The sequence below is a fragment of the Macrotis lagotis genome, chromosome 2 (genome assembly GCF_037893015.1).
Source record: "Macrotis lagotis isolate mMagLag1 chromosome 2, bilby.v1.9.chrom.fasta, whole genome shotgun sequence".
Classification (NCBI taxonomy): Eukaryota; Metazoa; Chordata; class Mammalia; order Peramelemorphia; family Peramelidae; genus Macrotis; species Macrotis lagotis.
The window spans coordinates 110,992,471-111,019,147 of NC_133659.1; the positions used below are offsets into that span (position 1 = coordinate 110,992,471).

General features: G+C 38.1%; 1 protein-coding gene across 4 annotated transcripts in view; it reads left to right on the forward strand.

The window, feature by feature from the left end:
* Positions 1–430: 430 nt before the first annotated feature.
* TRAF3IP3 (TRAF3 interacting protein 3) overlaps positions 431–26,677 on the forward strand; it is a 36,344-nt gene continuing 10,097 nt past the window's right edge. For 2 of the 4 annotated variants that reach the window (XM_074222568.1, XM_074222570.1), the window contains exons 1-12: positions 431–678; positions 4,997–5,394; positions 9,222–9,357; positions 9,527–9,590; positions 9,957–9,981; positions 10,448–10,477; positions 10,565–10,660; positions 21,447–21,518; positions 23,325–23,465; positions 23,551–23,688; positions 25,107–25,242; positions 26,497–26,559. In XM_074222568.1, the coding sequence (XP_074078669.1) occupies positions 5,053–5,394; positions 9,222–9,357; positions 9,527–9,590; positions 9,957–9,981; positions 10,448–10,477; positions 10,565–10,660; positions 21,447–21,518; positions 23,325–23,465; positions 23,551–23,688; positions 25,107–25,242; positions 26,497–26,559 (1,243 nt within the window). In that variant the 5' untranslated portion in view covers positions 431–678; positions 4,997–5,052. Of the gene's footprint in view, positions 679–4,996; positions 5,395–5,423; positions 5,658–9,221; positions 9,358–9,526; positions 9,591–9,956; positions 9,982–10,447; positions 10,478–10,564; positions 10,661–21,446; positions 21,519–23,324; positions 23,466–23,550; positions 23,689–25,106; positions 25,243–26,496; positions 26,560–26,677 lie in introns of those variants that run through there. The other 2 variants (XM_074222569.1, XM_074222571.1) reach the window with 2 other exon arrangements.

The following is a 26,677-nucleotide window of genomic DNA, read 5'->3' on the forward strand; positions in this document are numbered from 1 at the left end:
GTAATTTTATTTCACATTCCGTCAGACTCAGTTATATGCTAGTTTTGCTCATCTGCTTTTTTTAAACTTTCTTTTTATTCTTTGTTATGAGGAATGATCTCTGAGTAGAGGAGAACTAAAAGGTTATATTCAGAAATGACAATCAAACAAAAACAAAAGATATCCCTTAGAAATATTTTAAGTAATCTGTCTTTTTCAGAAACAGATTTACTCCAGACCTAAAGTATTATCTTCCATTCCCAGAAAGAAAACTGCCTACACTGCTACCCCACAATTTAGTAGACTCAACAGTCCAAGTGAAGGCTAGCCAGTGAAAGGACAATCAGACTCAACCAAACCTGAGAGACTCCTAAACCCAGTCCTCAAGGTTTCAAGGACTGAGGGTTCCCCCTTGCTGCACCAATAAGTAAGAGAGGAACTAGGGTTTGTAAGTGCTGTGACTTCATCTGTTTCCTGTTTCAACAGGACTGCTGAAGAAAGAAAGGTCGATGGAGGAGGGAAATGTCAGCAAGGATTGAAACAGCGGATTGAAAACCCCAATTCACCCATTTCTCTTGTCCTATCTGAGACCAGAGTCAAACTTGATCCCCTAAAGAACAGGAATGTTAAGGCCCCAACACTGCTGCTCCTAAGAATACTTCCTTCTGCTGTTGGCCTGAAAGCATCTGAGACAAAAAGGTAACCGGGGAAGAAGCTTATGTATTTTTGCCCATATCCGTATTTTGGCCTCTGACTTTGGGTGGGTCAGAGGAGGCTTTCATGTTCAATCTGCCTGGGGCAAAAGACAGAAACAATAAAATGAATTTTGTTGGGTGATCTGAGGAGAAGGAAAAAAATGGAGTTAAATTCCAAAAGTTCTAGTCAATGGGGACAAAGGGTAGTTTTCATCTCTCTTCTATATGATATATAAGAAAGGAAATAAATATATATAAATATAGATATATATATATACAGATTCACAGGCTCTCATAGGATCACAGATTTAAAGCTGGAAAGGATCTTGGGATCATCTAGTACAACCCCCTTATTTTATGGATAAGGCAATTAAGGCCCAGAGAGAATAAGTAATTTGTTCAATGGGTTATAAGTAATAAAAGGAAGAAACAAGAACTGAAGTTCTCTGACTACAAATTAGTACTCTTTATCTACTGCTCAGTTATGATGAATGATTGAATGAATGAATGAATGAAATACCATATCTCCCCCCTCCCCCACCACCCCAGAAAGGCTTAGGGATCAGACTATTGAAAGAAAGATAAATGGAGTAGATACTCTCTCAAGGTTCCCTTCTTGTCTGAATTACATGTATTAAGTACAAAGCAGTGGCAGAAACTCATATTTAGAGCTAAAAGTTATCCAAGAGACAATCTATTTCAGTTCCCTCATTTTTATAGATAAGGTATTAAAACCTAGAGAGATTAATTGATTTGTTCAGGATCATATAGCTTGTAAGTAGTTAAGGCAAAGTTTGAAAATAGAAGCCTCTCGACTTCTAGGTGGCATTGTGGGTTAGCTGGGCAGTGGATAGAGAGCCTGGCTCGGAATCAGGAAGACTCATCATCCCTAGTTCAAATCTGACCTCACTTACTAGCTGAGAGACCCTGGACAAGTCACTTTAACCCAGTTTGCCTTTTTTTCTCATCTGGAAAATGATCTGGAAAAGGAAATGGCAAACTATTCCAGTATCATTGTCAAAAACCAGAACAAAATAAAAAACCAAATTGGGTCATACAGAGTCAGACTGACTGAAACAACTCAACAACAACGACAGCAGCAACTTCCTGACTTCAAATCAAGCACCCATGCTATGTTCCAAGTTGCCTTTCAGAAGTTCCCTTCCTATCTCTAAGTCCGGAGCCTGCAGAGAGACAGGGCCTTTACTCATGCAGGAAGCCCTGATGATTCAGCAAACTGTCTTATTAGTTAAGACCTTCAGGAACCAGAGGTGCCAACCCGGGGGGGGGGGGGGGGGGGAAGCAAAGACAAGGAGAGTGCCGATCCAGGTGAGAGGCAAGGTGCCACTCAACCTAAAGATATATAAACTTCCCACCCTTTCAGAGTACCTCTCCTTGAGACATTTCTTCTTAAGAAAGAGGACTGGAAGAGAGGAACCAATAATACCACAGCTTCCCTTCCTGGCCCACACTACTTAACTGAACAGATATTCCTTCCAAATGCCACAAACCAATCACTTACCCACCAACAAGTGTCTTCTCAGTCTGACCCTTCTGTGAACCTGTCAGAAGACAGAGGGGTAGCTCTTTTTTCCTTTCTCTTCCCTCCCTACTCCCTGGGCACTCCTAAGGCTTGGATCATTCGGCTGCCTGCATTACAGGGTCAGAAGCAATGCCTGCCTTCCTAAGGTCAAGGATAGTCCTGTTCACTACTCCAAAAGAATCCACCTGAGAGATTGGACTCAAGCACTTCTAATGTTCCTAGCTAGGAATGCAAGTCAAAGAGCTAAGAAATCTCTGACCACAAAAAGTCAGAATTTATGTTCTATCAGGGGAAACAACATGTACATATATCTGGCACAGAGTCATCCTATATAAATGTTAGCTATAATGATAATCATATATGTAAGACTACATAAATGATGATAAAAGGACAGGGCAAGGCTAGGAAAAGTTCTAAGACTATGGGAACTAAGAATTTTCTCTTTCTTGGGGAGACCTTTCTACCACTATACCTACCCATTGAGAAATGGAGAGCTGATCAATTAATTGGATCATTGTAGCCAGCTGTGATAGAGTATTGTGTCATCTCCCTCTGTCCCACCACGACCTCTATAATCCTCCATAGTAGGAGGAAGGAGTCATCTCAATTATTCAAGATAGTTTATCTCTGCTCAAGAGCCTAGGAGTCAACTGGTATCAGTAAGAGCACCTCATAGAAATCAGACTTCAGACAGCCTGTTCCCCCACCTCCCAACCACCCTCTTCCTATCCCAGTCAAGTCTGCCCACCTGACTGGTTCTGCCTGGACAGTAACAATGCCCCAATCTTCAGCCTGCCCAAAGACTACAGATCATCTCAAACTTTGGACAAGTATGCACTCCCCAGCTAGCCTACTGAATATCACATCCTAAGGTAGCCAATGAAGGGAAAGGACAAGATGCACAATTTCCCCTAGTCTACAGCAAGTTTAAATTCTCGGGGTCCCATCCATCTCTATCTCAGCAGCTGCTAAAGAGGGAAATGAAAGGCCTGTATAATAACCACAAGGCAGGAAGTAGAGGAAGATAGGTGGGGCAAGGGTTGGGGGTGGAAGAAGAGGAAGGGGGAGAGAAGAGGGAAAAACAAAAGTCTTAGGTCTAGGTGCCAGATAGTATGTCAGGAGTGAGACCATGCAGAGGCCTAGAAGCATGACCTTTGTTCTTTAGGGGAGTCAGTAATATATCTATAATCTCGAGATCTGTTGAAGCTTGATGATGCTAAGGATGTATGATCCAGGGAGGGTTGGCAGGCAGTTCTAACACAGGTTTAGGAAATAGAGAAGCAAAGTTTTAGTAGGCAGATTGCCTTAAAAGGGGGAGTTCCCTTTCTAAAGTTATTGAGCAAGTAATTGAAATCTGAGGTTTGAATTATGCATATCGGGGCAATCCAACAAATACTTAAGATTACTTGAAATGGGGCCAAAAGTCAAATCCTGCCTTATGAGCTGAGACTGGGGTTTGAGATGGAAGAGGAACACTGTTTAAGGGTTCAATCTTGGAAGGATAGCAGTGGGATTTCTAATCTAGTACTTTGTCTGGATCAGACCTACTTGTCTTAAGAACATTACTTCATAATTCTTATTCTATGAGATGAAGTGAAGATGCTGACTCCCTTCTCAGGGCAGAACACTATAGAGTCCAGAGTATAAAAAGGGAAAACTTCAAATAAATCTTATGAAGGCCTTTGAAAACCAATGCTTAACCACTACAGCTAAAATGGATAAAATCCTGAAGTCAGGAAAACCAGAGTTCAAATGTGACCTCAGACGCTAGTTGTGTGATCCTCCATAAGTCACTTCACCTTTGTTTGCCTCAGTTTCTTCAACTATAAAATGTAAAACAGCATCTAATTCCTTGGTTGTTGTGAGGATCAAATATAATTCACTTAGCACAGTAACTAGAACATAAAAGGTACATAATAATGGCTTGTTCTCTTCCCTTCTTTTTCATGGCAGAGGTGAGGAGATTATGAGTGTGGAATAATGCTTATAATGGTACACTTTTTCAGTGGTTCATTTTGCAGAACTTTTCCCCCCTTTTCTTAATTTTTTTATTTTTTATTTTAATTTTATTATTTATTTTTAAAATTTTTAAATTTTAATTATAAGAAATGGCCTTGAAGGCAGCTAGCTGGAGCAGTAGATAGAGCACTAAGTTCTGGAGTTAGGAGGACCTGAGTTCAAATTTGACCTCAAACATTTAATAATTACTTAGCTATGTGACCTTGGGCAAGTGCTTAATCCAATTGCCTTGCAAACAAAAAAGAAAGAAAGAAAGAAATGACTTCCAGGTGAGAGACATTTTGAGAAATCTAGGAGATATAAAACTAAAGATATGAATAAAATTATAAATATATTTTATAATATATTTATATATATATAAATATAAAACTAAAAATAAGAATAAAAGATTTATTTTTTTAAGATGAAGTCCAGCCTCAACTAAAGATTCTTATCCTCCCCAAAATCTGAAAACTCATTTCAGGTTTTTACTTAATTCATGTTTCTGGTATTCCTGATTAAGGAGGATGGAAAAAATAAAATAGAACTTCCCACTTTACAATAGAAAACTAAAGGCAAGAGAGAAATAGAAACTTGCCAAGGACACAACAGTTGTTAATGGACTCAGGAGGGCAGATTCCAGAAGCACTATACTTTCTCCATGTTTAACCCTCTTCTTTACAGGAAAGGGTTTGCAGAGGGTTGGTTTGGTTTGGTTTGGTTTTACTACTTCACTCATACAAAATCCTTGTCCCTCTTTGTGCCTCTTGACTGGCTCTAGGATAAGAGAGCTGTCCTGAGAACCAAGTGCCAAGCAGAAACAGATCACTAGAGATCATGATCTACCAAGACCCCAAACCATCAGCTGGACCAGCCCGAGGTGCTGAGACCTATGAAGCCAAGTATGAGCGTCGACAAGAGATCCGAGAGAGCCGTCGCCGCCGACCCAACATAACCACATGCCGCCAGATGAAGAGGACCAGAGGAAAGTCCACCAGTGAGCAAGCCCAGAGCCCTCGTCAACAGCAATTTCTTAAGAGAAGAAACTTGGAGATAGAAGAAGGGAAAGTGAAAGGCTCATTATCTGAGACCCAGGGGCTCTTAAGAAAAGAAGGCCAGGAAGGTGACCTCAAGGTATCCAACCTCTGCAGTGGCATGGAGTCATCATTTGAACAACAGGTAGCCACTACAGAGAGATGTTCTAACTAGACTGGGATCGAGGAAGAGCAGAGAATAAACTTACTTAAAAGTGATCTGAATTCAATCTACTTTCTATAGTTTAACTTGACTAACCTAATGAGAATCCTCAACTAACTTCCTGCTTCTGGAGGTTCACCATTTGGCACTAGATTCAGTGTACACACACAATCATCTTTACATCTACTGCAGTTCAGAATTCCTGAGTCCAAGCAAGCCAAGAGTCCTGCTAGCAGAGTTTATAGGTGTGTATTAGCATTTCTATTTCAAAATTTCTTGAAGATCTTCCTAAAGCACATCAAACATAGATCCTTCCTTGGTAAGGATAATATAGAATGAAAGATTATTCCAATAATATACATGGAAGGGGTTTTTGTTGTTGTTTGATTGATTGAGGATCTGGTGGATCCTTAGGGCTATAATTCTGAACATAAAAGCTTTTCCTTTCATTCTCTCTTTTATTTCGACACATTTGCTTCATACAGTGCACTGTGTGCTAGTCACAAAGAATGCAAAGATGTGTCTACCCTGACAGCCTACTAAAGGGATGAGAGCCTTAGCAACTATAAGTGAGAACACAAGAGGTGGGGGCAAGGAGAGTATTCCATGAAAGAAGCTATCACTTTTAGCTAACAAAATCAGGAAAGGCAATAGAAGGAGGTGGCCCTTGACCTGGAAAATGACCATATGGTGGAGTTAAGAGCAGATCTAGAGACCAACTAATCCAACTCTTTCATTTCCTTGATGATAAAAATAGCACAGAGATGTTAAATGGTTTGCCCAAAGTCACACAAGAATAAGTGACAGCAGTGAGATATGAACACAGGTGCTCTGGCTCCAAAATCAATTCTCATTCTATGGAGTCATATTGATATTCAGATTCAATAAAACCATTCCCACAGTATGTCCCATGTTCAGTTCATAGTCAGGCTAATCAACCACACCTATTATTGTCCCATATAAACCCTCACTACCATTCAAGTTGCCTTCTTGATATCCCCTAAATGCGGAATGTTCATTTTGCACATCTTTCTCAGTCTCATATTCAAGTCCTATCCATCATTACAGGCCAAGTTCAAGGCCTGACTCTGATTTCTCTCTGTAGCATTTAAAATAGGTACCACAGATGAGTCCTTGTATCATTCTCTCATTGTTTCACTTCTGTTTATCTTGACTTCCCAAATAGACTATAAACTCTAAAAGGGCAGAGAAGGCAATAAAACTGTTTTCTATTTTCTCAGGCATTCCCTTTATGACTAGAAAGGCATTGGGTTCAGAATAGGTACTCTATCAGTACTTCTTAATTGACTCATTTGCAACAAAGCAAGCAAACTAAAGTTGAAAGAATTTTATGTGTAGAATGATAGCCCTGGGGAACCATGAAATTTTCAATCTACCTGGAAAAAACAAAAAACTTTCATTTTATCCATATAATCTTCCACTCTATATTATTCCAAGAAAAGATATGTATTCGATTTATTTTAGAAAGATCTTCAAGAAATTTTGAAATAGGGGCAGCTAGGTGGCGCAGTGGAGCACCAGCCCTGGAGTCAAGAGTACCTGAGTTCAAATCCTGCCTCAGACACTTAATAATTACCTAGCTGTGTGGCCTTGGGCAAGCCACTTAACCCCATTGCCTTGCAAAAAAAAAATTTTTTTTAAATAAAAAGGGTTGGTCAAACCTTCTGAAACACAATTACAAACTCTGCTACCAGGGAGGCTGAGACTACTGAATCATCATTTGAACCCAGAAGTTCTGAGCCTCAGTAGATCTAAAGTCAATTAGGTGTCCAGCCTGAGTCCAGTACTAATATGGTAAGCCCCAAGAAGAAGAGATCCAGCAGAATCCCTACGGGAAGGGCAAACTATTTCATGGGCAAAAGATATCATATCAAAACTATTGTGCTGATTAGCAGAGATTGGGCCCATGGGTGCTTCATATTTTTAACCTGGGCAAGAGAGAGAGAAGGAAGAGAAGAAGAAAAGAAAGAGATTTTCAATTTAACCCTCCAAAAAAAACATAAAATTGGTTACTAGTTATTTATCACTTTACTTTTCCTTTGAGTCCCTGAATCTGATAAGATTCCCTGGATTTTCAGCCCCTTTTTCAGGATGGAATGTTCAGGATGATAGAATGTGAGAATAGAAAGAATTATCAGAAACCATCCAGTATCACCTCCATCTATAATATAAATTTCCTCTTCAGAATTCCTGATAAAATGTCATTTGATCTCTACTTAAATGATTCCAATAATTCACAGCTCTAATTAGGGAATTGTTTTCTTTATATAGAGCCAAAATCTGCCCTCTTCTGTCCAAAACGTACTTCCAGTATTTGAAAAGAACTATTCTAAGGGCTTCTCCCCACCTCTTTACCTCCAATTAGTCTTTAGACTAAATGTCTCCAGTTCCTTTGACTGATGCTCATGTGACATGGTTTGAAAGCACCTTGCTATATTGTTCACCTTCCCTTGGATGTAAGGTTCATCAATGTCCCTCCTAAATATGGAATACAGGGTTGGACCTATTCTTCAGATTTAGGCCTGTCCAGGATTTAATATAAGACCTAATATTGAATACTATACCTCCATTATTTATTGCAGCTTGAGATTTTATTAGCTTCTTTTCAGTTTGTCTTAGCACAATAGTGATTCTTATTGAAACTAAGTCTACAAAAATCCTGGAATTGAATTCTAACCATATTGCTCTTTATCTTCTGTTTGTACCACTGATTTTTTTTAACTTAAATGCCATATCATTGTTCTAGCTTGATTTTGTAATTTGTTGATGGTTGTTGATTTGATTTGATCTTGATGCTGTGTCATCCATACTATTAGCTAACCTTCCCAGATAAGAATCTTATTTAAGAAGTATGCCTTCAGTATCCAAAAGACTCACTCATTTTATTTATGAGAAATTTGAGGCATAGAGAAAAGCATAGACTCTTAGAGTTGGAAGGGGTATCACAGGTCACCTAGAAAAATTATTAATTTCATCTACAATATGCATAACAAATATTCATCTAGCTTATTTTTTATTTCTTTATTAAAGACTGGTTTTCCTTCTCTTGCCCAGATTGAAAGTGCAGGTCCCTGTAAGTGCTCACAGGTCTGATCTTGCTACTAATTGATACAGAAGCTTTGACTTGTTCCATATTTGTCCTGAACAGGTTCACCCCTCCTCAGGCAACCTGATGAATCTTCCACCTAGGGACTTGCCATGTTGATACTGGACTTAGTGCAGACACTTGCACTATCTGCTATAGATCAGAATTTCCAAGTTCATGTTATACACCTGCTCCTTGGCAAGTGGGATCCTCCATGCCTGGTTCATCTAGCTTCTGGTGATGAGGTTAAGTGGCTCACCAAAGTCATATAGTTTGTGAGAGTTGAGACAAAATTTCCTGACTCTAGGTCCAGTGTTCACTCCACCACATTAAACTAACTATGTAAACCATATGCAAAAAACTACAAAGACCCCAAATATTATGAATGGAGCAATGAAAGCCTGGTCTGGGAGAACACAAACCATTGGACAAGCCTTTATTAGCATATATCTGAACTAGGGAGTATTAGTACTGCCTAGGGGATGACAGATATTCACTTTCCATGTCAAGAAAGGCTAATTTCTAGAATGACTCTAGTGCTTTGAAAGCCAGGGACGGGAAATAAGTAAAAAGTTTTGGGAACCAATTAGAGAGTTCCTGAGTCTAAAATCTAATTAAATTCCTAATTCAGTTCTTTATAGCAGGCTAGAAAATCTTTTGAAGTTTGGAAATCGATCTTTATCATCTCCTGATTTCTTTGCAGGAATTTGAGACCAGCACCAAAATCTTCTCAATCCAACACCATCCTCCCTCAGGAAACCATAGGGATTGCTCTGACCAATCTTCTATTTGTGAATCAATGAAGGTGCAAGTCAAAAAACCACTTACAGTCCATCAAGGTATGAAAGAGATTCTTTCCCACAGTGGTCTAGGGCCATGAGGAGAGATAGCTGGCAATGACCCCAACTTACTGAAATAAATACTATCCTATCCCAGTTGCTCTTTCTCCAAGACCATTATCTTCTATTCCACTGATAGTCTTCTCCCCTACTCCTCTCTCTTCCTCAGGTACACAGACAAAATCATTAGAAGTACAACAAACAATTAAAAATGATGCCAGTCAACAAACCAAGTGAGTATTTCCAAAGTTATTTTCCAGTCTCAAACCCCTCATATTCCTGTTCCCCTAGTCAGACTCCTTCCATATCACATGTACTCCCAAAGTTGGAAAAAAGGTAGGGACTTTATGTGTGTATGTATATATTTATATGCATATATGTGTGTGTATGCATGTATATATGTGTATATATAATATATATTGTAAATATATATATATATATATATGTTTTTTTCTTTAACAGTAGAAGAAAAAGAGAGAATCATAGACTATAGGAAAGAATAGAATAGAAAGGTTTAATTCACTGCTTCACAGAGCTTTTTGTTTCTTTGACCAAGCGGTGCAAATCCAATAGACATCTTTTTTTTTCTCTTTTCTCAGTTGCGGAATTGCAGTCCTGGATAAGGTAAGAGAAACTTAGGCTGGAATAGGATGTTTTCCTTAAAGAGCAGAGAAATTGATGAGGCAGTTGAACAAAAAACATGGGCCCAAAATACAACCCTGTTACAATCCAGGATTTCAAAAGTACATAGGATTTTAGAGTTAGAAAGGACTTACAGGATCCTTTGATACAACCCTTTCATTTTACAAATGAATAACTTTTACAGGTTAAATGATTTTCCCAGGATTACACAGGTAGAAGATAACAAAACCTGGATTCAAATGAATGAATGAGTGAGTGAAAAAGTATTAAGTACTTACTTCAAATCCAATGCCCACTATATCTCGTCTAAGGTCACACAATCAACAAGCATCTATTAAGAGTCCTCCATGTGCTACACATACACACACATACTTCAATACTGCTTATGACCCACCTGAGGGCATCATGAGCATTAATTTATTTTTAATGTGTTTTTCTTTCTCCTTAGGAAATTATCCAACTTTCTGACTACCTCAAAGTAAGTAATAATCCAGGACCCAACCCAGCTTTCCCAGTCAACCCTATTGTTCTCAATTTATTTATCTTTGTTTCATTTCATATCTAGGAAGCCCTACAGAGAGAGTTGATTCTGAAGCACAAGATGGTGGTTCTCCAAGAGCTCCTATCTACACTGCTTCAAGCTTCTGACAGGTCCTGGAAGGTAAGAACAATCCCTTTCCATTCTTGTGGTTCATTCGATTCAACAAGCATTTATTAGGCAGCTGTTACATACAAAGTACTGTGATAGGTGCAAAAACAAACCAGAAAACAGTCCCTGCCCATAAAGGGATTACATTCTACTGAGTCATTAAACATGTACATGGATAAATAAAAATAACCTAAAGGAGAGATCAACAACTAAAAGAACTAGGAGAATTTTCATGAAGGTGACAACTAATGTGAGCAATGCACAAAAGAAGCTAAGGATACTAAGAAGTGTTTGTGTGTGTGTGTGTGTGTGTGTGTGTGTGTGTGTGTGTGGACATTCATGTGCAAAATCCGAAAAGATAAACCAGGCTAGAGAAAGACCTTGAAGAATTTTGTATGCTAAGAAGTCTAAGACCCTTTTGAAAAGGTGGAAAGGCATGGGAAAGTTGAGATCCAACAAAGAACAGCTTCTCAGATTGTAAAGCAAGCCCCAAGAAATAAAACAAACAGAACCGTCCTCTTGAGTCCCAACTCAAAACAATATTGCCATGGAAAGAAAAGTTTGTGGATCTACCAGAAACAAGAATCTCCCTTTTTTTTCCTTCAGCAAAACAAATGAATGAAGTTTTCTAAACATTGAGTGCAATCAAATTTCAGTTATCCCCATATGGAGCAATGAGTCTGATTCCCAACTCATACAATGCCCAAATTTCCTTATTTGTAAAATAAATGAGTTATGAGGGTGGCTAGGTGGTGCAGTGGATAGAGCACTGACCCTGGAGTCAGGAGGACCTGAGTTCAAATTCGACCTCAGACATGTAATAATTACCTAGCTGTGTGACCTTTGGAAAGTCACTTAACCCCATTGCCTTGCAAAAACTAAAAAACTAAAAAATAAAAATAAATAAATAAATGAGTTCAATCCAATCCTTAAGTTCACTAAAAGTGCTAACATTTTATTGTTTTGTATAGACCACAAAATATATAAACTCTGTATAGACTAAGGAAATGAGTTTGTACTGACTTGAGTTATTACTAGCTGGGTAGTAGAAAGAGGTAATCTGGAGTACACTCTGGTACAATGGAAAAACATTTATAAGAGTATAGACAAATCAGAGACAGAAGGGACAACTCACAGAACTAGACTAATACTTCCATTTTACAGAGCTATGAAGAGGTGTATCCCCACCCCCAAGGAGACCACAGAAGGAATTAGTAACAAAGTCAAGATAAACCCATCTTCTCACCCCCCATTTGGTGTTCTTTCCATTGTACCAGAGTGTACTCCATGTTTACCTCTTCCTGTCAACCAGCTAGTAATAACTCAGTCCGTACAAATTCATATCCTTAGTCTATACAAAATCTATATATTTTGTAGTATATACATAACAATAAATATAAATAAAAAATAAAAATTTAGAACTTTTAATGTACCTAAGGTTTGGATCTAACTCATTTATTTTACAAATAAGGAAACTGAGGCCCCAAAAGGTAAATGACTTATCCAAGTTTATAAATAACTAGAACCAAATGACTGGAACCCAGATTTTCTGGTAAAATTAAGATTGATCGGTATCGCTGAGAAAAATATTTTAGATGAAAGGAATTTGAGTTACCTGAACTCCCGATCACTTTCATTGTGCAGATGAATGGGATCACAGATACAGAATCAGAAGGGGCCACAGAGACATCTAGTTTAACCATCTTACTTTACATATATGGAAACTGAGGCACAGAGAGATTAAGTAAGTCAAAATAACATAACTAGTGTCAGATGCAAGTTGTAAACTCAAATCTTCTCTGTCTCCAAAGTCAGAGATCTTTCCACAATATTATACCATCTCAAAAGAGTTGATTCTCTGCCCACCTAAATGACTAAGCATAAAGAGGTACAACTGAACCATGCCTAGCTCTAAGAAGGTGACAGTTTTGATTAGTCCTACCCCCTCAATTGTATCCTACTCCCTCATTCTGTGTCCCCTTGACCATAAACTACATGGCAAAGTCATCTTTATTTAGCTGGGTGGAAGTGAAACAATTTTTTTTTTCCAAAGTGAGGAGCTAGGGCTGGACAGTCAATCTTTTGTTGTTGTTGTGGTGGTGGTGGTGGTTGTTGTTTTGCAAGGTAATGGGGTTAATTGACTTGCCCAAGGTCACACAGCTAGGTGATTACTAAGTGTCTGAGAATGAATTTGAACTCAGGTAGGTCCTCCTTACTCCAGGACCACTGCTCTATCCACTGCATCACCTAAACCATTGGCAGTCAATCTTAATTACCCCCCCAAGCTCTTTACCAATGAAACAGCATATGTAAATCAATCTGCATTTCTAAAAGCATTATATAAATGCTAGCTCACGTTCCTAAATTCCTAGATCAAGTTGAGATCTATAAATTCAATCTAAGACATTTAAGCAGCATTCATATAGCAATATATTAGGCTCTGGGGGAGATAGAAAAACTGAATGAGATGTAGTTCTGATCCTTATTAAAATTAATTATAGGAAAAGAGGGAGATATAACATATAACTAAAAAGTAAGACCTGAATAGTATACCGGAAAAGATAAAAACATGAAACATTTATTCAGATGATAATAATGCACAAAGGGCTGTGTAAAGTCCAAGAGGAAAAAAAAAGTCACAATTACCAGGTGAAAGGATTTGAAACTTCTGATAGGAAGTGATGAGCTGAGCTTTAAAGGATGATGAGGAGTCAGTTTAGAAGCAGTCAGGTGGCAAAGTGAACAGAGTGTTGGGGCTGAATTCATGTCCAACTTCAGACATCCAGACATTCACAAACTTTGTGACCCTGGACAAGCTAGTACTATTATTCAGCTAGGATAAAAAAAGAAAAAGGTTTTCACTCCAGACTCAGGAATGGGGAGCAGCGGTTCCTCTGACTAAATCCCCATAACACCCCTCCCCCAACTTCCTGTTTTGAAGTTTTGACTCTTCTTCCACTGGGCTCCCCACTTAACTGACTTTTACCCCAGAGGACTCAGTTTAACTGAAGATGAGTAAATTAATCAAGAGGTCTCCATGACTGGGGAGGAGGGAGTAATTTTAAGAATCTGGTCCATCCTCAAACTCCAAACACTTTATTATCTATTATTGGGTGAGATGGTCCCCCCTACCTGTCCCCCATACAACATCCTTCCCCATATAAAATACCTTCCCATAAACTAGTTATCAGAGGAAGCCAGACTGAAACTAATGTTACTTAATGATGGGGACCCTTGCAAACTGGGCTCATCTGGAAAACCCCTGAACTGCTCCTGAACCCCCTTGGGAGAGTGGAAAGGAGAGAGCTTATGATGCTGACAAACAGAGAGAGAGAGAGGGAGAGGGAGAGCTGTTTGATCTGGTGAGATCTCCAAATGTGGATGAGCAGACACCAGCAGGGGATTAGCTGCTGTGGTTCTACCAGCTCACTGGTGTGGGGAAATGAACTTCAGTTTGACACTTCCGGGAGGTGAGGCGGTGGAGTTTCTGGTGAACAAAACAAGGACAGAGTGGGGGAAGAAAACCTGAAGCAGTTTCAAGAATCAGATGCTGCAAACCCCATACTCTGCAACAGCAACAGTATCAGGTGTGTATGACTGATCTTTGTCCCTTTGCTTTAGGGTACTCATTCCTCCCAAATAACTGACATCCACAGGAGTAGACATTGGTGGGTATTGAAAGGTTTGTGGGAAGAGGAGACATTGTGGAAATACTGGAGGTTATAAAAACATTGAACTTTTATTAAGCTCAGAATAGTTTAATCCAATAATACATTCACTTCCTATGAAGTACTCTCCCCAATGGGTCACTTTCTCTTGGAAAAAAGTATATATTTGTTCATTCATTCAGAAGGTGATGGGCCTTCTGATCAAAACTAGAAGGGACTTTCACAGACATTAATTTTTAATGCATAATTCTATATTTTCAAAAATGTTCTGTTTCCATGTTAACTTTTATCAGTGTGAGATTTCTCATAAATGAAATTTTATTCATTTGGGTCTTTTGGATGTCTGATGTGATCAACAACAATAACTGTAGTGAAGGAGCAGACAATCTTCCTTGAATACAATTAGAGTTTTCTATTCTATAGAATCAGTTATAAAATTATCAAGAAGTAGCTGTCTTGTATTAAGGAACTGATTAGTATGTCCAACTGAGAATTTATAGAGGTCTTCATAAAATGAACATATCATGGGCCTCCTAAGAACTTTGACTTAATCTTAAATATCTATTTAAATATCTATCTTTTATTTTAAAAAATTATTTTCTTCAATTAACAAGAAGTCATTTTCTCTCCCTCCCACCTCCCCCTACCTTGAGTGGATTGGAGGACAGGAATAGGGAAATCTTGCATCAAATACAGATAGTCAAGCAAATAAATTCCCACATTAGCCATGTCTAAAAATGTATGTCTCATTATGTATCTTGAGTCCATCACTTCTTTGACAGAAGATAAGTAATTTCCTTCAATACTGGAATTGTAGTTGGTCATGGTATTGATCTGAGTTCCTAATTTTTTCAAGGTTTTTAAATTTTGTCATGTGTATAAATTCCTCTTATTTCTGCTCACTTTACTTTGCATCAGTTCATACAAGCCTTTCAAGATGTCTCTGAAATTGCTGCTTTCAACATTTCTTATAGCATAATAGATAGAATTCCATTTCATTCATTGGCCATAATTTTTTCAACCTTTCCTCAATTTATGGGCACCCCTTTAGTTCCCAGATTTCTATTACTTCAAAAACAATTGCTATAAATATTTTTGTACCTATGGATTCTTTTTTTCTTTCTTTGATTTTTTTTTTCACATAAAGGCCTAATAGTGTATCACAGAATGAAAGGATATGCATAATTAAACTTTTGAGAAAAGTTCCAAATACAATTCCACCAACTGTACTTTTTTTTTTAGTTTTTACAAAGCAATGGGGAGGTTAAGTGACTTGCCCAAGGTCACACACCTAGATAATTTTTAAGTGTCTGAGGCTGTATTTGATCTCAGGTTCTCCTGATTCCAGGGCCAATGCTCTATCCACAGCACCACCTAGCTGCCCCCTAACTGAACATTTTAATGTTGTTTTCCTCTAGTCAACTTTGCCAGTTTAATGAGTATAAAGTGAAAACTCAGAGTAATTTTAGTTTGCATTTTTCTAATTTCATGTAACTACTGATAACTTGGATTTTTTCCCTTAAAAATCAGCTTTTTGAGGTGACTAGGTGGCACAGTGGATAGAGCACCAGTTCTGTAGTCAGGAGTACCTAAGTTCAAATCCAGCCTCAGACACTTAATAATTACCTAGCTGTGTGGCCTTGGAAAATCCACTTAATCCCATTGCCTTGCAAAAAACCTAAAAAATTAAAAAAAAAAAAGCTTTTCATACCCTTTAACCATTTATCAGTGGGATAAAGATCTTTCCCTACCACCAAGGAGAGATTAGATTAGAGAGAATATTAATATAAATTGTACTTTTAAATATTCTAATACTTTCTATAAACTGGTAAAAATAATAGACAGTTTTTCTGGGTCAAACTAGAAAATTGATATTTAACTCTGGAAGAGCTCATCTATTACATGAATGCATTCCACAGCTAATTTTTTAAGGTTCTTCAATAGCATTCACATAGAAGCCAGCACAATATTAAAGTACTAGCTACAATTTTTTTCTTTAATATTGCAGTCACATGATCTGGTGTGTGAAGCAATGACAATGAAGCTAAGTTTTACTGCAGTTTGATAATGAGTCTTTTAAAAAAATAACATTTTATTCTGAGCAAGTTAAACTAGGTTGCCAGCAATATAGTCCAGGGCACTCTGCAGTTTCTGTCTTTCATGGTAGGTATTGTATAGGTATTTTGTATTTTAGTTCCATAGATTCAATCATATACTTCATTAATTGTCCCTTTTCAACAACTCATGTACTCATATATTTTGTGTCAGATTCATATACTTTCTGAGATCCTTCCAAGCATTCTTTTCAAGAAAGATTTGTTTAAAGGCCATAGTTTTATTTTTGCTGGGGACTAGGGGAGTGGCTTTTTTCCTGTTCATTTGCCCCTATTTTTCATCTTATTGCTTACCACAATGGCTGACAGGTGTGCTATTCAGAGCCCAATTAGTCCATTCCCCAGGAATTGCTAAGGACAGCAAAGACCAGGGAGTGATGAGACCGACTTGGAGTTGGTGAGTCTTTGTTCCTTCAGTTATAGTGGAAAGAGAATTGGACCAGCTGAATTCTGAGGTCTCTTGAAGCCCTAACATCAGTACAAAATTGCATTGAACCTGTTGTTCAGCTTTTTACTGCTTAGGTGACTTTTGAACACTATTACTTCCTTGATGAGGGACTTGGCTACTACAAAATGCTTTAAAAGAGAAATCAGATTTTTAAATGAAAATAAAAGTGAGAGAGTTAACACATTCACTTAAATTCACATTCAGCACAAATATTAATTATAGTTCTCCTTAAAAATAGAGATTTTTAGGACAACTCTTTTTCTCCCCACCTCCCCACCAAACCTTTCCTTAAAATAAAAGCAAAAATGACCCTGACATTAGAGACACCTGTGACCCCAACTTCAACCCCCCCCATACTAAGGTTTGAGATAAATTTTATTATCTGCTCTCTGTAAACAAAATAAAGTTGCATTTAATATGAATACAGCTGCCTTTTAACTTGGTCATATAGATTACTGTAGTCAAAAGGTACTGTGGTTCTCCTGATTCCACTTTCTTAACTGAATCAGTTCATGCATGTCCTTTCTTGATCTATAAATTTGTCAGTATTCATTGTTTCCTGCAAGACAAGGACATATATCATTGCATTCTTATACTACATTTATTTCCCTGTTACCCAATCAATGAGGATCTGCTTTTTGTTTCAATTTATTTTCTTTTGTTGCCACAAAAAAATGCAAGGATGAATAGTTTGGTAGTTATGGCACATATCCTTCTGTCTTTAACATCCTTGAGTCAAATATGAATTGTGATAGATAAAAAGGAAAGAAGACTTCAGTGATTTTTCTCTCATAATTCTAAAATTTTCCACCAACAATTAGCATGCCTGTCTTCCCATAGTTGCTCCAATATTGACTATTTCTGTTTTCTGTCATTTTTATCAATTTGTTGATGTGAGGTAAAGCATCAAAATTGTTTTTAATTTGCTTTTTTTTGTTGATAGTTTAGAGGAGTGGTAACAAATTCAAGTAGAAATGGATCCCTGTTTGCCTTAGAAAACCACAAATTAATGTTAACCATGTTGTGTTACATTTTATTTACTTTGCTAAACATTTCCCAGTTACATTTTAATCTGGTTCAGCAGCAATCTTGATCTCTGAAGGCAGCAATTTGTGGGCTGAAAGTTTGACACATCTAATTTGAAACATTCTTTCACATTGTTGATGGATTTCATTCCTTTAAAAAAAATATATTCTTTGACCATTTATCTGTTAAGGAATGACTTTTGATCTTGTATGTGTCTTATTAATTTCCTATATATCTTCATTATTAGACTTTTATCAAAGATATTTGATGCAATGAATTTTTCATAACAATTTCTCTTTTAGATGCATTGATTCTGTGTGAAAAGTTTTTAATATTCCTATTACTGAAATTGACTATGTTATGATTATCTATATCCTTTGTGCTATTTGGTTAAGAATAATTTTCTTAGATTGTTATCTGAGAAGGGGAGAGAAATGATAAGGGGAAAATTTAGACAATATAAAAACAAAATATATCAATAAAAATTGTGCTTAAAATTTTAAAAAATAGGTAAATAGGGAGAGAACTTGTAAATAGCAAGGGGGAAAGAGAGAGGAGAGGACTTTTCCCTTTTCTCCCTTGTCCTCACTTTATCCTTAACTTTGGTCCAGTTTGATTGTAATTTACATTGATTGGAATACAGAACACCTTGAGAATAGTGGAAAAGTCCCAGGACTACAAATAATAAAGCCTGGCTTTGTCACTAACACACTGCATGACCTTGGACAAGTCATTTCATTCCCAAAGATTTGGTTTCCTCATATATAAAATGAAGGACTTGGATTAGATGACCTTTGCCTTTTCTTCCAGAACTAATAACCTAGGATTCTATGAATGCATTTGGTCCCACAAAAGATAAATGAATTCTCAGGAGGCTGGGGTTAAGGACCCCAGACTCTACTGGTGGGTTGCTCTTGGAGAAACTGAAAAATACCTGGAATAGTAGAAGTACCTTGCTCATTTTTCTAATCTATCAATGTATGGTTTATTTTTCAATGTATGGATGAAGTATTTAAAAGAAAGAGGGAAAAAAAAGAGAAAATTTTGTTTTGCTTTGTTTTAAGAAATCATTTTTGTTGCTGTTGAAAGTTACAAATGAAAACAGGAAGGACAGAGGGTGGTGTTCCTGTTGGTTAGAAAGGGGCCACCAACTAAGATCAAAATGAAAGATGAATGCCTCTCTTTTCTCTACCTTCTGCAGTAGACCAGAAAGGGGAAGAGTATCTTAAGTGAAGATGAAATATCTCACTGATGCTTTGGTGTTCTAGTATTGCATGGAGTTGGGGGTGGAGAATGGGTGGCTTAGTGTGAAGAAGAGGGTCCAGAACAGAAAAGAGATACCCCATTCTCCCTTTCCTGGGTCACCCCATACTGGGATTAAACAGGAAAGTCAACCCAGATTTTTTTTATAGAAGCTAACTGTAAGAGAAGGTGTGAATATGATGAATGACCCCACAGACTCTCTAGAAGTACAACTTGTATACTGTGGAGCAGTCAATTAGTAATTATCACACATAGTCTTTTTAGTGGAAGTTTCCTTGGGTTTTGTGTGGGTTTAGTTTTGGTTTGGTTTTTGGTTTGTTGGTGTTTTTTTTTCCTGGTGGCAGAACTGACCCAACTTATGATTTCATTACTAAGGCAGAACAGTACCACCAGCTCTTCAGTGAACTGTTATACAGTTTTAGAGAGCTGCCTAAGGGCACTGAAAAGTAATGACTTGTCCAGGGTCTGAACCCAGGTCTTCTAGCTACAATGCTGACACTTTGTTTGCTAAGTCTTATCAGTAAAATGCATTATCTTCTCCAATCTCAGTCTTCCAGAGACAACATCCAAAGCCAGAAAAACAAAAAAGTCTTCAGTAGGGATGAAGTTAATATAGTCACAAGGTGGGGCAACCCAGAGGACCAAAGATTATGTTAGCAAAGATACTGCTACTTTTATCAGAGCCTAAAATAGGGATCATGGGAGGCAATATGGTATGCTAGTGCTGACTCTAAGGTAAGTGGATGTTAGAAGCCCCACCACCCTCTGTGTAACTGCCTCAGGTGTCCTCAGTCTCCTCACTTGTTAAATGTGGGGACTAAAGTCTTGGGTGGCTCTAGATTCCTATTTCAGTTGTGGGAATTAACATCATTAAGAAATGCTAGACAAAAATAGTTCTTATTAAATAAATATACATTCCACTCATCCCTCTCCACTCCCAACCAGGCCTTCCCCATTGAATTTCCAATGAATTACCAGATGGGACCACTCTATGACTAGATGGAATAGGTGACATCTAATGCAGAGGTGTCAAACTCCCTGCAACCTGCAAAACTCTCAAGTGTGACCAAAGTCAAATTAAAATGTAACTGGGAAATGTTAACCAGCATAAATAAAAATATAATAAAACATGTATAATGTTGATTTGTTGTTTTCTAAGTCAATATGTGGCCTGCAGGACTCCATTTCTATCTGAGTTTGATACTATTGCTCTAATGTGATGTAATTTGGGGATGTTCCAAGCCTATATCTCCCCCAATGATGAAAAATTCATTTCTAGGGATCATAAAGGTTTTTCAATATTCAAAAGCAACCTTTGTCATTTTTCAGTTGTGTCCAATTCTTCATGATCCCATTTGGGGTTTTCTTAGCAAAGATTCTGGAGTGGTTTGCCATTTTTTTCTCTAACTTATTTTACAAATGAAAACACTGAAAAACAGGGTTAAGTGACTTACCCAGGGTCACAGAGCTAATATGTGTCCAAGACTAGATTTGAACTCGGACTCCAGGTTCAGTGCTCTATCCACCTAATTGCTCCTCAAGAGATGCCTAATGAAATTAAAATTGTTCTGAGAGGAGTAGCATCTTAAGCATTATAGCCAATACCTTAGCTAAAGATTAAGGCCCCAGAAGCTCTGTGGGAGGTTCCAGGCAGCCCTGTAGGAATGAGCAAAGGCCAGAAGTGGGAAGAGAAGCCCCTAATGAGAGAGCAGGACTGAATTCCACAGACAAACCTCTTCGTTCCTAATTCATAATTTTGCCTCCTTTGACTTGGCATTAGTCTGGCAGGTTGATTCAGGAGAAAGAACTTTGGTTCTAGAATCAGAGGACTGGATTCAAATCTAATCTCTGACTGCTTACTACCTGTATGAACTCAAGTATGTCACTGGATTTCCTGGGTTTCTGTTTTTTCACTAGCATGTTGAGTTCCCTTCCAGCTCTAAATCTAGGACCCTATGCTATCTATGCCATTAGGAAAGGTCCCTTGGACCATTCTGGTTCTTAACATCTCTATTTAAAAATTTGCTTTTTAATTTTTATTCATGTTTAGTCACCAGTTACTTCTCACTAAACATTTCCTTCAACTCCCTAATACCTTCAAACTTAAGCAACTATACACTTTTCTGTCATCTCTTACTCCAACCAGATAAGAGGTAGAGCCTCATACCCTTATCCTAACAACCTAGTATGTCCCCTATTTTACCCAATCTCCGGCTAAAGCTCTTTGATGGCATCAGATTAGCCCAAACTCACATTCATTCATCCCATACTCTCCCCAGGGACAGCTGAATGAGGACAAGCTGAAGTGCAAACTGAGATCCCTCGAGAACCAGCTACACACCTGTACCCAGGTAATAGCCCTGAGGGACCCTTTAAGCAGAGGTAAACAGAGGAAACCTTCCTGGAAGCTCATTCCTGTGTCCCAGAAGGGCCAATGTTAATAATATACTCTCATTCCTGCTCACCTAGCTCTGTGATGGCATCTTTCTGTGGCTTTCATCAAAGTCCCTGGTTTCTCCCCCAGATGAACTTTTTACTCCTTCTGTCCTTTCCTTCCAATGAATCTCAATACTTACTCAATTATGGGATCAAGAAAAACCTACCTAACTAGAAACACAAAGAGAGGCACTCAATAAACATAGATACTAACCAATTTTTGAGCCCTGAGTTTTGACAAACTAGGGTTATATTGTTTGGGTCTTTTAATGAAGTCTGACAAACTGATATCTGGCTCTGAGAGGAGCCCAGGCCCCTGGAAGGAAGTAAAATCCTATTAACTCCTAAACACCCACAATTTAGTCTATCTATAATCAATCTTGCTTTCAACTCTTTTGTTGACACTGTCAGCTCAGCATTAGTAACTCTGGCTGGTATAAAAGGGAAGGAGAGGTTCTTAATATGGAGTAGGCATTGATTATGCATTTATAACCTATATCAGACTGCTTGTTATCTTGGGGAGGAGATACAAAAGAAGAAAATTTTACAAAAATGACTGTAGAAAACATGGAGTAGGCATAAGTGAGGGGTGAAGAAAGCGGAAGTGAGTAAGAATGAAGAAGTTAAGGGACTTACCAACTCTGAGTGTTTTTTCAGTGAGGTTTCATCATCTGATATGATATACTAGGAATTCTTAGATATACCCAGTTTTAAATGTAAGTGCTCAAAATCAAACAAAAGGATTTAAGGATTAACTTGCATTTTGAATAATCTATATCAAGATACTACTCATTAATCAATAACTGACTCTAAAAGCAATTGTCAATGGTTTTATATAAGTTTTAAACTTTTATTTCTGTAACAAGTGATTAGAAATTCCTCTATTTCATAAACCTCCTATTGATCAAATTAGGCAACAAAGGAAAAGGGAGGTTCAATCAAGATACCATCAATTAGCATATGAAAAGCTTTCTTAGAGACAACTTCCTTAATATTAAAACAAAACAAAGGCTCAAATTGAAATATCATCAAGAGACTGGGGGAGGTAGACTTTGGGGCTGGGTCTTCAGATGCTTCCTTTCACTCTAATGTCTCCCTCCTCCCTCCCCTCCTCCTACCTCTTTCTCCCTCCCAATCATTCTTAGGTTCCCTCCACTTCTTTCTCACCCTGCCCCACCCCTTATCCTATGTTTAGGGTTGTTGAAGGGGACTTAATACACCCTCCCCACTCAAATCCAATTCACATGCTTGTCATGGCATCATCTCCCTGATGTCATGGTCTTCAAGGACAAATATCATCATCATCATTATCAAAGTTGTATCCTCCTTTGGTTGGACAAGCAGGCAGTGATGTTTTAGGGATATTTAAATCAAAAGTAAGCTTAGCTTCTCCACTCAGAAGGTTGAAAGTCTTGTCTTAGTAATCATTAAATGCTTTTAACCTAATTTGGTTTTGCTCTTCCTTAAGACCAAAACCTTGCTCTTTGGGGGAGTTTTCCCAATAGCTTCCACCTAATCCATCTACTTTATTCATGTGTATATCATTACTCACTGTCAGACTGATTTGATTCAAATCTCTTCTTTCTTACGCCTGTGGTAAGAAGTCAGGTAAGAAGACCTTCCTCTCTCCCATGCATCCCCATCCTCACTCTAGCTCTCACCACTTGGGAGGAAATGGAATGTCGAACTGACCAATGGCAGCTTTGCCCTCTCCCTTGCAGAAATACTCTAAAGAAGGTGCAAGAAAGGTCCTTCTGGAAATGGAAGACCAGAAGCACAGCTATGAGCAAAAGGCAAAGGAGAGCCTGCAGAAACTGCTGGAGGAGAAAATAGCTGCTGAGCAGCAGCTGGAGAGCACTCAGGTATGGGGTTTGTGGAGTAGGACAGGAGAGGCAGGCAGGTGAAGATCCTGAAGGGTCACCCTCTCCATTTTTGCACTTCCCCCAGAGGTCCCTGGCCATGGCTGAGCTCAAGTGTGAGCAGTGGAAAGAACAATATGAGACTTTAAAGGAAAACTGGAAAGACCTAGGAGCCAAGCACAAAGAACTGGAGAATCAACTCTACATTCTACAATCCAAATTGCAGGTACAGGCCAGGGATGGCAGGGAAGGGTTTGGGAAAAGAGAAGGAGGACCTGGGTGAGGGACCACAGATATGAACTAAGAGAATTTTGCTTTCAGATCCACACCCAGGTTCCTTTGTTTTCCATTAGCCCCTCATTTGGCCAAGGAAGTTCAGAAGTAAAGTATCATGGCATAAAAGAGAGAGCACTGGACTTGAATCTAGAAGAGTGGGTTTGAGTCCCAGATCCACCACTTACTAGCCCTTTCATCTTCAAAATGGGACTAATAATATAGTCCCTGATTCATAGAACTGCTAGAAAGGAAAAAGTGCCTTATAAATTATAAAACACTATATAAATAGGAGCTTCTGTGGTAAACATTTTCATAAGGACATATATGAATGGTTCTTTAGTATTGCTGAGAAATGAGGTTATCGGAGTGTGTGGAGCTGTGCCACAATCAGAGAGAGGAAACAGTTGCCAGATGGTAGCATCCTATTTTAACTAATTAGATGCTGACCTCAGTCAGTCCCATGTTTTGTGAGTGTAAATTCTGTGCCCTCTAAATTTTAGCATTGTGGATCAAAAAACCCTGACCACAAAATCACAGATCCTAAGAGTTTGGTCATATAGCATTTTGTGTTTATGCAACTTTTTCAGTTATTAATAGGTTTCCTTATAAATTTTCATTTATTTTATGTTCATGCCCTTTCTCTCTGCCTATGTATCTTTGTCTTTGAGGGTTGACAATTCCTCAAAGTAAGAGGATTTATTACTTCTTTTGTATTTCTTTCACTTTATCTCACACAAAACCCAGTATAGACAAACAGTACACAATTAATACTCAACATTAACTCTCCAAACAGCTTCAAAATTGTGCTAATTTTTTTAAATGGAGAAAACTGGTGATTGAAAAATAAAGAAAATAAGGAATGAATAACAATTTTTGGTGTGACATGGTAATACAGGGAAATGTTTTACTCTTCCCACTGTCTTAACACTCTAAAACTTGGGCAGGGCAAGTGGAGATTTCCCTCAATGTGTCAAAATTTAAAGGATAGTAATCCTTCAGGAGGTAGAAAACACCTAGCCTAATAAATATATTTAGTAAAAATACCCAAGTCAGTAAAACATACTTAGCCCTATACCCCATAGTCATGGACCAGTAGTTTTATAGGTTTTTGAAGTCTGTCTCCTCCTCAGCATCCAGAATCTCTCCTCAAAAGATCCTTAAGAGTTGAGATCTGACATCTTTCCATTTAGTCTCCATACCACTCTCAAAAATTTCTTGTCTTTGACCTAGACACAAGAATTGCTATTTTTGCTAAAACTTCTTCCATCTTTAAGTCTTTGGTTATCTGACATGAGACTAGGTTAAAGAGCTTTTCATCCTCTCCCTACACTGACCCTTATCTCTGGGAGGGGTTCCTCTTCCTTACAGGGAGCAGATAGTCGAGATTTTCAGCTAAACCAGGCCCTCCATCTTCTGGAGTGTGAACACCAAGACCTCCAGATGCAAATTGACCGTCTACAAGGGGACAAAGAACTGGGCTACTCTAACATCAGTGACTTGCAAGGTACCATTCCAGTTGAGAGTTTGACCATTTATCGCTTAATTTGCTTTGTGTACTTTGTGATAGGAGAGCAACATTTGACTTGAAATTACATGAGCTGCATTGGAATCTTGTCTCTGACATTTTAATGCTGAACAAATCATTTCTGTAAGGCTCAGTTTTTCCACCTGTGTAGTTGGGTTAATAATACCTATCCTATCTACCTCACAAGGCTGTTGTGAGTAAAATAATAACTGAGATTTTTATAAGGTTTTAAAGTTTGCAAAAATATAGCATCTCATTTGAAACTGAGAAGAACCTTGTAAGATAGATACTAAAGTTATCATTATCCTCATTTCAAAGATGAAACTGAGGCTCAGAAAGGTAAAGTTATTTGAATATGAGTGCAGTTATCAAAAGTGTCAGAGCTAGGATTTAAACTCAAGTTTTGAACTCCCTAGTACAGCACTCTACATAAATCTAAATTACTATTGTTCTCAAACTTTATTAGGGGAAAACAGTGGGGCTGTATCTCAGTTTGAAAAGCAACCTCATTGTACTAAAGAATTTTGAAGTCTCATCTCTTTTCTGCCTTCCTCAGAGTTCTCACTATCCTCCATCCCCATCCCTAGACATCTTTTTGGATACCCTATTGTAGAAGCTTACAAAATTTGTCATGAATACCTGTATTCTCAGCTAAAAAAAAAAAGGAAAGGGTAAGGCAAGGGAGATATGAGTCTTCAGTCTAAAAGGGATTCTTGTACCAAGGGAGAGGATGAATAAAATGTCCTTTAAATGTTCTTATTAAACCTGAGCTTCTGTGAAGTTTCAGAATCCACTACAGCTATGCCATGGGAAGGATCAAACCATGGGTAACTATAGTAATTAATCCAGCCATCCCAGTATGAAGTTGCTAAATCAAATGAGAAAACACATTTTGAAAACCTTAAAATTCTATATAAACATTAGCTATCATTTATTAAATCTGGGATATTCAGATTCTTTTTTCCCCTCACTCTGTGATAAGGGAATGATAAAGCCAGAATCTATTATATTTAACCCCAACCAAGAAAAATGCTACTATAAATCCCCAATTCATTTCATCAGATAATTACTAAGCATCTAATATATATGCAAGGTACTCAACTTCTGAAGGAAGATAGGTTTTAGTCCCTGCCTCCAAGTAGGTTATACTCTAACAAATCCAACCTCATGGACTGAAAGTATTGGCACTGAAGATTTTTTTTTCTCTTTTTTGCTTGTGCTTTTCAACTTCAGGTCAACTACAAAGGTCAGAAGAGGAAAAGCTTGCCCTGAAGGCTACAGTTGAGCACTTGCAGAGTAAGTCCTCCCTTCCTATCCTGTAGTTCTCCTCATTCCCATGCAAAATATTCCCCCCTCCCAAACCAGCCATCCTGATGAGGACCTGGGCAAGCTGGACACATATGGAATTTCTCAC